Source organism: Ceratotherium simum, chromosome 11 (assembly GCF_057802395.1).
Source record: "Ceratotherium simum simum isolate JZ-2026a chromosome 11, ASM5780239v1, whole genome shotgun sequence".
Classification (NCBI taxonomy): domain Eukaryota; kingdom Metazoa; phylum Chordata; class Mammalia; order Perissodactyla; family Rhinocerotidae; genus Ceratotherium; species Ceratotherium simum.
In genome coordinates, this window is record NC_141910.1 from 53,394,279 (window position 1) to 53,405,913 (window position 11,635).

The window sequence follows — 11,635 nt, forward strand, 5'->3', positions numbered from 1 at the left end:
CACACACGACACTTCTAGCAAAAAGTAGACTTTTATTACAGCAGCAACTGAGGCGAATCGAATGGCCCCCCAGGGCCACCACTGCAGCACCACCCTTCTCTCCCGCCCCATCCGCCCCAGCGGGATTGTAAAATTCAGCTCCCCTAGTGCCCGTGGGCTTCCTTCCCACACAGGCTGGGCGGGAGCCGGCAGATCAGCTACTAGCCCCCAACTAGAAGGCGGCTGCTGAGAAGGCCCAGGCCCACGTCTGTGCAAAACAAGTAAACAAAGTGCAGAGGGGAGGAAGAGAAGGGGAAAGGGTAGGGTGATGCTCAGAACCAGGGAGCCCCAAAGCCCTCCTGAATAATAAAGGAGAGAAGGGGCTTCACAGGGTAATACTGACTGGGGGGAAGGGGCAGGAAGGCTGTGGCACGTCTAGTGACAGCCACAGCTCAGATTAGGGGCCTGGCCCGAGTGAGCTCTAAGAGGAGACGGTGACAGCGGCTGAGTTGAGGGTGCTGTTCCTAGCAAAATTGAACTTGTTCAGGGTCTCCTCTAGCAGAGAAGTCAGTCGGCTCTGGTCAGCCTGGGGAGAGAAGAGCTCAGTGAGACAGGCTGAGAGCAGAGAAGAATGGAGGCAGCCAGGGCAGCTGAAGGCAGAAATCTCACCTCACTAATGAAGCCCAGCTGCACCAGCTCAGCAGCCAACTCAGGGATGTTCTCATCTGACAGAGAAACAGGAGAGGGTGAGTACAGTGTGGGAGTGAGGGGCACAGAGCCCTTCAAATAGCCCCAGTTGGGTTACCCTGGCTGGGAAAGAATGATACAAGCAAAACTGTGAGATCCACCCTCCAATTTTAGGAGCTAAGATATTCATTCTATGTGAGTCAGTGTGTTACTGCCCTGTCATTTTCCCCACCCCGAATATGTCCCTCATAGATAAGGCTCATAGACTCCCTCCATTCTGAGGGAAAAGAGAGACTCACTTGGCATCAGGTCACAGCTCAGATGCCGGTTCAGTTTGTCCTCCAGCTTCAGCAGAAGTGTCAGCTGGAGAATAGGACAATCAGAAAATGAGGCTCCTCTTCCCCACCCTCTGGCCACCCAGCCCTATGCAGTCCTGGCCCTGAGCCTTACATGGTGTTTGACTCCCTCCTCTACTGACTCAATGTTGCACTGCATGAGCACCACCTAGGGAGAGGGGACAGAGAGGGTCACTAGAGTAGAGACTAGTCAGTATAAAACAACCCAACAGCTGGAAGCCTTTCCAGCCCACAGGACATGATTGCCAGGGAGCAGAAATGCATTCTTTCCTCTAAAGGACAAAGCCTTGAGGGCCAACCCCGTGGCTTAGCAGTTGGGTGCGCACGCTCCGCTGCTGGCGGCCCGGGTTCAGATCCCGGGTGCGCGCCAACGCACCGCTTCTCTGGCCATGCTGAGGCCACGTCCCACATACAGCAACTAGAAGGATGTGCAGCTATGACATGCAACTATCTACTGGGGCTTTGGGGGAAAAAATAAATAAATAAATAAAATTTAAAAAATAAAGGACAAAGCCTTGAGATGTCCTCTCTCCTTTCCACCATGACCACAGAGCCATCCACACTCACAAAGCCCCACCTTGCGGGTCTCCACCTCAGCTGGTTCAGGTGTTGGAGTTTTGACAGAGGGGGGCACCACAGGTGATGTCACCTCCTCCTGCTGTGGTTGCTGGGGCCGAGGTAGCCCAAAGGCTGTCAGGGGGTAGATCCCATTCCTAAAGGGAAATCAGACAGGTCACATGGGCTCTCAGAATGCCTTAGGGCACCCACCCCTGCTTCCTCAAGGAAGCCTTCCCGCTCTTCTCTCACCTGACATCTTCAAGAAATTTATCCAATTCCAGAGCTGGTGACTGAGAATACCTGGAGGAGAAAAGAGAGTAAGAAGATGGAACGAAGGAAACAAGCAAAATAGCAGATTCAACCATTCCCAGAGAATGCACAGTTGACAGAACGCTCAGGGTAGTAGTAACCAATCTGGCCCTTTCAGACCCTTTCAGTTAGTTACTCACAAAGTCTGAACTGGTTCTCTTCCTGGTCTGGCAGGGATTTCAGCCAGTACAGCACTGGTATCCATGTTTTTGGTGATCTCCTCCAGAGCATTTTCTGGGATCATGTCTGGAAGGTATGATGGAAGAAGAAGTTACAGAAGGATAATCAGACTAATGTCACAGAAGGATAACAGGTGTCCTAAGGGGTAAAGAATCCCCTTGTGGGGGCCGGCCCCGTGGCTTAGCGATTAAGTGCGTGCACTCCGCTACTGGCGGCCCGGTTTCGGATCCCGGTTGCGCAACCACGCACTGCCTGTCCGGCCATGCTGAGGCGGTGTCCCACATACAGCAACTAGAAGGATGTGCACCTATGACATACAACTATCTACTGGGGCTTTGGGGAGAAAAAGGGAAAAAAAGGTGGAGGATTGGCAATAGATGTTAGCTCAGGGCCAGTCTTCCTCAACAAAAAGAGGAGGATTGGCATGGATGTTAGCTCACGGCTGATCTTCCTCACAAAAAAAAAAAAAAAAAGAATCCCTTTGGAAGTAGAAGAGAAAAGAGAGCATGCCAGTGACAGTTACAAGGTTCCAGACTGGAAGAAAATTCCTAGGAGGGCCAAAGGGACTCACGTTGGTGTCCCACAATACAGTGGGCAGCAAGGAGTTTGAGCGAGGGCACTTCAAACAGTGCTGGGTGGAACAGAAGTTCTCTGGCTGTTGGTCTGCGAGCAGGCTCAGACTGCAGGCACTTTTGAATGAACTCCTAGAAATGGGAACAAGGAAGTGGAGCAAGCATCTAGCAAGCACCCCACTGTGTTCATCTTTCTCTCTCTCATTATACTTAGCACAAAGCTTTGTACATACTAGGTGCTCAGCACTTGTTGAGGGAACAAATTGCTAAATGTATTTGAAAGGGCCTTGAAAACTATAAGATATTCTATGAAAGGCATCATTCACTGTCTTTCCAGTTTTAATTATTTTTATTTTCTCCAACCACAAGCTTTCTCTTTTCTTTACTGCTCAAACTTATGATTTCTTTTTTCCTTATTTTCTACCTTTCTGCTTCATTAGTCCACTCACTGCCCAACTTCTTCTCCAGCCCTTGCCAAATTTACTTTCTCTCTTCCCAAACTTACCCATTGTGTCAGTAACATTGATCATCTTTTTATTTTGCAAGCCCAGTACAATTTCCTTTGTGCACTACAATCATTTATTAAATTCACTGGATTTCCCCAATGTTTTCCACCTCCCATAGGTCCCATGACAATTAACCTGCTTTGCTCCTTTCAGTCTTGAAGGCCAACAAGGTCCTATACCTAATCTTTCACTTCAACACCCCACACTAATACTGAACTAGAAACTTATTCCACACCAGCCTCAAGACCTCCCACTAGTCTTCTTTTCTGTCCTGCTCCCTTTTACACTTATCTAACTGAGGTACAAACTATTCTTATTAATCTCAGCTCATTATTTCAGGGCATTTTCCTTAACTAAAACTATATAAATACAAAACCCTGAAGGACTGATTTGATTAATTCAAACGGATTGATTTGTTTAAAATTATCAACATGATTGTCTGAGGGTGTATACCAATTATTTGAGGTAACCATCAATTTAGCTTACCTCCATGTAGACACGCCTAAATTAACATCCAACCTTTAGCCTCAATATTACCCATCTTAAACTCCTAACCTGTGTGTGTGTATACAAAAAACATGGTAGGCACCACCTAGGGAAATGTTCACTGCTTTTCCCTGTCCTTTCTGCTTTATGTTCTCTTGTTCTTAGAAGAGAGCATATTCCCAGTAGGTAGGAAGGAAGAAGAACCTGAAGACATTTCAAAGTCTGTTAAGGAGGGAGAAAAGTTCTGAAGATTCTTACCCTCTGTAATGGGTCTTCTAGAAGTTGGATGGCACTGCTGATGGCTTCCTGTGGCACATATGAGGACTCTCCATTGCCCTGAATCTCTAGCACTGCCATCTGCAGCAGGGGGAATAAAGAGGAAAAGTAGAGACCTAAGAACCTCAATGCTCCCACAGTCACTCCCTCAAGACCAGTACCATACTTGTCCTCCCTCCATTTCCGCCTTCCATCTTCTAATTTGACCCCTTTCCACCACCACCCCCTCTGGTCTCCTAACCTCCAGTGCACACATGCCAAAGGAGTAGATGTCCACTGCCGTTGTCACGTTAGTGACTTCTAGGGAAAACAAAGAAGATTTTGGTGAATCAGAGGATGGGGGTAGGGGGTGACAGAAATGCCTTAAAAAAAACTTATTGTATGCCAGTAGAGAAGGACTGGAAGTTTCAATTATGTTACCTCTGTCCCCCAGGTTATAAGGTGGGAAACCTGGGGATGGACACAGGGCAGAGAAACTGGGATGCCTCACCTCCATACTCTGGTGCAAAGAAGTGTAGATTCTTCTGCTCTTCCCGACAAGTCTTCACATGATTGTTGATAGTGTCAGGAGCCACTGGGAGTAGGGGAGATACCCACAATCTGACCACCATGAACAAAGGATAGTCTCACTCCAGAGAGAGGCCCCCAAAAGCCAAATTCTCTCCTGAAGTCTCTAACCCTCAAAAGGCATAAACCTATCCCTTTCCCATCATGAACTACAGATTAAACATGAACACCACCTACCTGACCTTTCTTGGGTCTACCACTTCCCATCTAAGGTTCCTAACTCAGCAGCAACAAAGGCTCCACACTAAACTAACAGGTACACGGGCTGGTCAAGGACAAATACAGTCTAAGGAAAAACTTGCACTTGTGACCTGTTCACCTTTCCCAAAGCCCAGGTACATCTAATCCCTGATCACATGAAAATGTTTGGTCTAGTTCTTTCATCCACCCTGCAAAGAGCATAAAAACAGGCAGCCATTCCTAATGTGGAACAATTAAAGACCTCAGAAACTTGGATCAAGAAGGATTAGAAGGATTAACAACACACACCCAGGTAGGCAGCCTCCTTCTTACCCACTTTTGCTGACTGAAACTCAAAAATAGCTCAAAATTGAACCAATACCCTTGAATCAGTTTCACTTTTAATCCACCAAAATTTTTAGAACCCTGCTCTATCCCCTTATCCCTCAACATCGCCTGCCACAGAGCTGAAAGAGGAACCAGGGCAGGGCCCAGTTTGGACTCACTCAGATCATAAACAATGACTACAAGTCACAGAGAGTCTGGGAGCACGATGATTTAGGGAACCAGCCTGATGATGAGGGGGATTAAAAATCCAGGATGTAAGTGGCCAGCCAGGCAGAATCCACACAAAACAAGCAGGTTATGGAAGGGCAAGCAGGTGGAGGGCTGGTGGGGCAGAAGCCAAGCAGGCATAATTAGGCAGGGTGGGTAGGGGAACAGGGCTTGCTCCCACGACTGCATGCACTGGGCAGCCGCAAAGGGGAGCAGAGGGAGCACAAACAGAGCCCCAAGTGGGGCAGAGGGAGCTCTCACCATTAGCAAAAATCCTATGAAAGACTGTTGGGAACAGAGCAGCCCGTAAGCGGGAGGGAGGAAAACAGAGAAAAGTTGTGAGCGATGGAGCAGCCAAGCCCCAGACAAATGGACACACAAACAACACACAGACACAGCACAAAGAAATGTTATACACTGCACACAGATACACAGCAAATGAAAGCACTCACAGCAGGCACAGCCTGGAACCTCCTTTGGTCGAGTCTGGCCCCAGGGGCTCAAGTCAGACCTTACACCCATCTCTTGCCCTTTCCCGACCTCCTATCAAGATCTCTGTATTAACCCCACTTTCCCTTAGAAAAGATGCAAGATTAGACCATATCCCTTCTCTACTAATTAATTGGCCTCTCCCTATGAATTACCCCTAGCAAGGTCCTTTCTCTTATCACTAGCCCACCTCAGAATTTTGCTCTGCTCTCCCCCATTCTTTTTATCTTACCCCCATGGTTCCCAAATTCCCGAGGCTCCCCTGCCCAGAACCTCTCCCTCCCCTCACCAGAGCCAATCTTGATGAGTCCGTTGTGCTGGATGAAGATGGTGTCACAGGTCAGGTTCCCATGGATGATGGGGGGGTCACAGGAGTGCAGGTAGCTGTGGGGGCACTGGGCTGTTAGAGGGGCCACTGGGAAATTAGGGCAGGGGGAACCCAGGGGTTAAGAGGAGCAAGGGCCTGGTCTCCTGCTGGTCACCACAAAGATAATCCCCATACTCTGAATCTCCATTATGCTTGATGAGTTAAAGAACTGGATAAGCACTAGGAGAAAGAGGTGGGAGACAGTATCGTGGTTAGGGCATTAGGATGGACCCTTTAAAAGACCCACAATCTTGGGCCTAATCTTGACAGTATATGACTCAAAGAAAGTGGGAGAGGCAGAAACGAACAGCAGAGTGGAGCCCTGAAATCTGTTTGGAGGAACTAAATCAGGAATAAATATGGGAAAGACACTAACCAGATCCTACTTACCTTAGGGCAGAGAGGATTTGTGTGCACCAGCGCTTCCAAGCCTGGAACAGAGTTTGATCCAAGGGTCAGCAGTAATCCCCTCTCTTAACCCTCCAACCAGTTCCCTCCATCCCTTCCTGATCAGCTTCATAATTAACACAATCTTTTTTAAACCCCTAAACTAACCTAAAGCTTTGTCTGCTCTCCCTCCATACCTTTTCATTCATAGTCTTGTGGTTCTTTTTGGTCTTCTTCAGAAATTGCTTAAGACTCCCAGATGACATGTATTCTGTGATAAAAATGACCTGGAGAGGTGAAGCACACAAATCAGGCCTTACAGTAGAAATGACCCTTTACCTGGTAACATATACAGCAGATACATATTAAATTTGGAAGCTTGGTATTTTATTTTTTAAAGTTTCTCTCGTTTTGTTAAGCATCAATTCCTTAGATTTAATAGGACAATGAAAACTACTGAGCAACATGAGCTATGGGAAGGAGGAAACAAAAGTTCACTCATTTCTGCCCTGACTATAACCAGACAAGAGGCAAAGGTGGTAGTCAAAGCTCTACTCTCATCTCCACAGCAGCTGCTTCCAGTTCTGTTTCAAAACTACTTTGTTTTAATCTCTGAATGTAAAAGGCACAATAAACATAGCTAGGCTCTCTGCAGTAAGCTCAAGAAAAAGTTCTTACCCTGGCCTTGTTCTCTTTAACGTCAGCCCAATACTTGTGAAACTTAACAATGTTGAGATGTTCCAACTGAATCAGATTATCAAACACAGCACGAACCTTTTCCTGGGAGCAGGGGAGACAGCGGGATAACAGAGTTCAGAAATCATTGTAATCCTGAAGAGCCATTCCCTATCCCTCCCCAGAAACAGTCTAACCCCAACATACTCTCCTCATAGTCAGCTTCCCAACACCAATTCCTCTTCAAACACCAGCGTTCTAACACCCCATAGGCTGCATCCTTTCACCATTACTTACTTCCTGCAGCTTGTAGTTCTTGCGCTCAGAGAACTGTACTTCATTCCACACAACCTCTACACCCTCCTCTGTATCCATGGCCAGGTATGCACTGTCAATACCTGGTACATTCCGTTGATTCACCTGATAAGAAATTAAAATGGAAAGGAATCAAAGTTACCTCATGAATCCTCCATTTTAATACTCCATACCATCATCTTCTCGTAGGCTCCAACCTGTTGAAGTTTGGTCTGCCCTTTTGAGATTTTGCCCCTCTACTTCTCACCTCTTAGAATTCACTCTTCCAAAAGGGACACTACCACCACCTTACCTCTTCTCGCCTCTTCTGCCAGCGCCCACAGGGTGACTCTTCCAAGATCTCAGACTCATCTTCACTTTCTTCTTCTTCCTCTGGGGAAGCAGCTGAGGTGGTGGAGGTCACGGGAGGTGACACTGACGTCAGGCCAGGAGCTGAGGATGAGGATTCTACCTTTGGGTCTGAGCCACTGCTGAGTACTGTCTGAGACTCCCCCTCCGACATGCTGGAACAAACACTCAGGCCTACATTGGTTAGGGCAAGGATGGAGGGAGAAGGCAGAGACGGTTAGGGGAGATCTATAAAGATTTAATCCTACTAACTTCATCTGGAGTTAAAAAGAAAATAAACCAAATACCTCCCTTGTTTCCTTTAAATCAAAAACCAGAATTAGTCCTGTCTGAACACTGAAACATTAACTGCTCCTCTAGTCTAGAGAAGGAGAGCTATCTTGGTTGAAGATGACCCACCCAGAAGTGGCAAACACAAGATTTATGGCAGTATAACCTCTCTTAGTAAGGTCTAAATGAACAGCAAAATCAAGGGCTCCATTCCTTCTCAGCAAATACTCACCCAATAGACTTCCCTGTGATTCCTCACCTACCCCTATTTGCATTGTGCTCAAGAACTAAGCTACATGGGCAGTATTCAGGACAGATGATGCCAGATCCCAAAATGTTCCACTGAACCAGCCCCAAGGCTGGACCTTTAGCACTCTCAGTGAATTTATTCAGCTGAAACCCTTGGCTGATTTATTCCACTAGAACTAACCTTGGCATTCACTATCCATCCTTCCTATACACAGAATGAGCCTACCAGTCCATGGTGAGGCCACCCTTAGGCCAGGTGACTGGCAGTGGTTAGTGACTTCATCCCTGATGACCTCACCTTCCCTGTCATGTGAGTGTGGCAAATGGGTATTGGTTAACAACATTTTTTTTCATTTACTCATTCAACAAATGTTTATTAAGCACTTATTATGGGCTAAGCACTGGGCTAGGTGCTTGAGATACAATAGTGAACAAAACAAATGAGATACCCACACTCATGGAGCCACAAATTTATTGCAGATCTAAGACATTAAACTTTCAGCTTTCATTTCACTCACATAGCTCAAAGGCTCCATTCTCTGGGGCACTGGATCTGACAAAGGTATTCCTTTCAAGTACAAATAACTCAACATACAGCCGTTGTAGGAAAAAGTACTATATAGAGATAACATTTTCTCAGGGATGTGGCTACTTGAAAAAAGAATTCTCAAAAGCTAAACGTCACTAACTTGTCCAGATAGTCACAGGACAACCACTGAATGTTATTCCATATCTCTAAGAACAAAGGCTGTGAAGGAGTTGGAACTTGTGTGTGCTGGTCTCAAGGGAGTGCCCTCCAGGATGAAAATAATATCCTGGAAAGTAGATTTGCTCCTTTAAGTAAGCTCAGAATACAGAAGCCTCTGATCAAACCAAGCTTTTGAAAAGCTCTCATTTCTCTTTAGGAGTCTGGAATGCCCCCTTCTGCTCATCTCTGTCCGCAACCTACACTATGTTTAACCCAAGTCAGGAGATTTTTATTAGATGACATTCTAGTAAATATCAGAGGGCAGGGCCGGCTCCGTGGCTTAGCGGTTAAGTGCGTGCGCTCTGATGCTGGCGGCCCGGGTTCGGATCCCGGGCACGCCCCGAGGCACCACTTCTCCGTCCAACGCGAGGCCGAGTCCCACGTACAGCAACTAGAAGGATGTGAACCTATGACATACAGCTGTCTACTGGGGCTTTGGGGGGAAAAAAATGAATAAATAAAATCTTTAAAAAAAAAAAAAAAAATATCAGAGGGCAACAAAGCACTACAGAGAAAATCTGGCAAGACGTTATTTCCCTATGTTATTTTCTAGGTCCTTGCCTATCACAGAGAGATTTCATTCAACTAGCCAGGAAAACTACTATCTGCGTGTCTTAGTAATCTATCAGAAAACTTGAGTTAGAGATCATTTTCCTTCTTCTTCCCCTAAAAAGTAGCTAAGAAAATGGTAAGAAAGTTCTTATGGGTTACCTTCTAGACCAGCTATATTTATAGAATGCATCTTGAATCTGAACAGCTAAGTAAAATTTTCAGCTAGATTACAATTGGAAATACCAGTGGAACTCTAATACAAGAAGCCTATAGCCAATGGGCTCAAAATAAACTTCTGGACCTAGGGCACAATTAACCCACAGTAGGGCACCACAAGAGAAACCAAACCTCATCAGTCATGGACATGCCCTTGGAATGTGCTTGTCCTCTCCTTCCCCAATCTTTCCCCAGCAGGCAAAATGAAGTCAATGCTCAAGATCCCCCGCACTTCCCCTACTAATGAAGAAACCTTTGCAACACTGGGAGTTTTGTCCCAGGGTTGTTCAGAGGTTTAAATGAGATCACATATGGAAAAGGCCATTTATGCCCCTAAAGGGAATCTCCTCGCCGCCTCCAGCCACCCCGAGCTGCACAGTGTGTTCACTTCTGAGCAATGTGGGTAGATTGTCCTGCAAAGTTTTTCTCCGAGACTTTAACTTGTTGGACTGCAGCCCCTCCGCATTTCAACTCAGCAACAGCTGGCAGGCCACAGGCCTCTCGGATGCCCTCACCCTGAGGGGACCAAAGAGGGCCTCTGAGGTCTGCAGGACTGTCCAGTCAGATATAAAGCAAGCTCAGGGGAGGAATTTCACACTCCAACAGGTCTCCCTGCCCGGTGTCTGCAGGGGAGCGCCGGCCCGCCTGGCAGGCCCCAAGAGCGAGCAGCGGCCACCTCATCAAAGGCCGGCCCCGCGGCGCCGTCAGGGGCGCAGGCCACGCCCCCGCGCAGTCGGCGCGCAGTCCCCGCGAGCAGGCGCGGCCCCGACGCTGCGCTTCCGCAGGCCGCCGGGCCCGCGACCGCCGCCCCCGCCCCCGCCGCGGGCCCCGCCTCTCGTCAGCCCCAGTTCGACACGAACGCCAGGGCCCTGCGCCCCGCGCCGGCAGAATTCCGGGCCGCCTCCGCCGCAGGTCGAGGAGGCAGGGACTGTGGGGCCGCGGCGGCCCCTCGGCTCCAGCGGGCCCAGGCTGGGCCGCCGAGTGAGCAGGGCCGCCTCGACACCCGCCTGCCGGGGTCCCACCGTCCCAGGCCGCGGAGGCCGATCCTCCCGTTCTCTCGCCGAACCTCTCCCTCCCCTCCATTCCCCTCGGCGCTCACCTCCCGACTCCGCTCTCGGCAGCCTGCGCTTCAGCTCCAGCTCGGGTTCCGGGGCCCGGGACCACAGAGACTCCCTCACAGCTGCGCTTCGCAGCGCAACCGAACTGGGGGCCCCGCCCTCGCGGCGTCCCGACCAACAGATGAGCGGCGCCGCACTGCCGTTGGGTTTCCATTGGACGAGGCGGCCCGGGGTGGGCGGTGCCCCGGGTAGACGGTCGTTCGCAGGGATAGTCTTCAACCCGGTCTCCTCCCCTTGAGCCTGTCCGGCCGAGACCTCTGCGAGGCTACGGTATTTTCGGTCACCACTGGGTCGTCTCTCTGTCCACCCCTCCGTCCGGGCCCGGTGCCCCCGATGATTCTGCTGGGTGAAATGAAGGCCTTCCCCCTCTTCTTCAAGGCGCCATGACAGTTCTAGTCCGACTAAAAGACAAAAGGAGCGAAAGATGTAGCCTCAATCCGAGAGGAGCGCCCACCCCACTTTCATTATTTGGGGGCGAGACTGCGCAGGACACCGATTCTTCAGAAAGCTTTAAAAAATTACTGAACACATTAACATTGAAAATTAATAGTTAACGCTTCGTGATTGCATAGCACTATTTGCCAAAACTTTGCAAGAGGTTTTCACAGATATCTCATTTGATCCTCATAAGAAATTGAAATGATCGTTCAATGATAGTTGACGAATACAAAAAAACTGAATCAGAGGCAT

General features: G+C 48.6%; 1 protein-coding gene across 3 annotated transcripts; it reads right to left on the reverse strand.

Annotated features, from left to right (window-relative positions):
* Positions 1-12: 12 nt before the first annotated feature.
* On the reverse strand, positions 13-11,114 carry NRBP1 (nuclear receptor binding protein 1). 3 transcript variants are annotated; one of them, XM_087436990.1, is made up of 20 exons: positions 10,935-11,114; position 10,343; positions 7,737-7,966; positions 7,427-7,549; positions 7,133-7,234; positions 6,652-6,741; positions 6,458-6,498; positions 5,990-6,084; positions 5,473-5,496; positions 4,400-4,483; positions 4,151-4,209; positions 3,892-3,990; positions 2,641-2,773; positions 2,030-2,135; positions 1,830-1,880; positions 1,600-1,735; positions 1,117-1,170; positions 966-1,029; positions 649-704; positions 13-565 (listed from the first exon to the last, which is right to left on the reverse strand). In XM_087436990.1, exons 1-20 carry the CDS (start codon positions 11,097-11,099, stop codon positions 461-463), a joined length of 1,818 nt encoding a protein of 605 aa, XP_087293116.1. In that variant the 5' UTR covers positions 11,100-11,114; the 3' UTR covers positions 13-460. The 3 variants fall into 3 exon arrangements, with proteins under 3 accessions (XP_087293116.1, XP_004418270.1, XP_087293115.1); XM_004418213.3 differs by lacking the exons at positions 5,473-5,496; position 10,343 and having other exon boundaries at positions 10,927-11,025; XM_087436989.1 differs by lacking the exons at position 10,343; positions 10,935-11,114.
* Positions 11,115-11,635: the final 521 nt, after the last annotated feature.

What these genes read in the sequence shown, in the direction of transcription:
- NRBP1 (XM_087436990.1), bottom strand. Translation starts at nt 11,099, where the DNA reads ATGGAAACCCAACGGCAGTGCGGCGCCGCTCATCTGTTGGTCGGGACG. An exon ending in TCATAGGATTTTTGCTAATG is followed by an intron (nt 4,484 to 5,472) that starts GTGAGAGCTCCC and finishes CCCTACTCCCAG; the next exon opens with TGGCTCCTGACACTATCAAC. An exon ending in CTGAGGTGGAGACCCGCAAG is followed by an intron (nt 1,171 to 1,599) that starts GTGGGGCTTTGT and finishes CCCTCTCCCTAG; the next exon opens with GTGGTGCTCATGCAGTGCAA.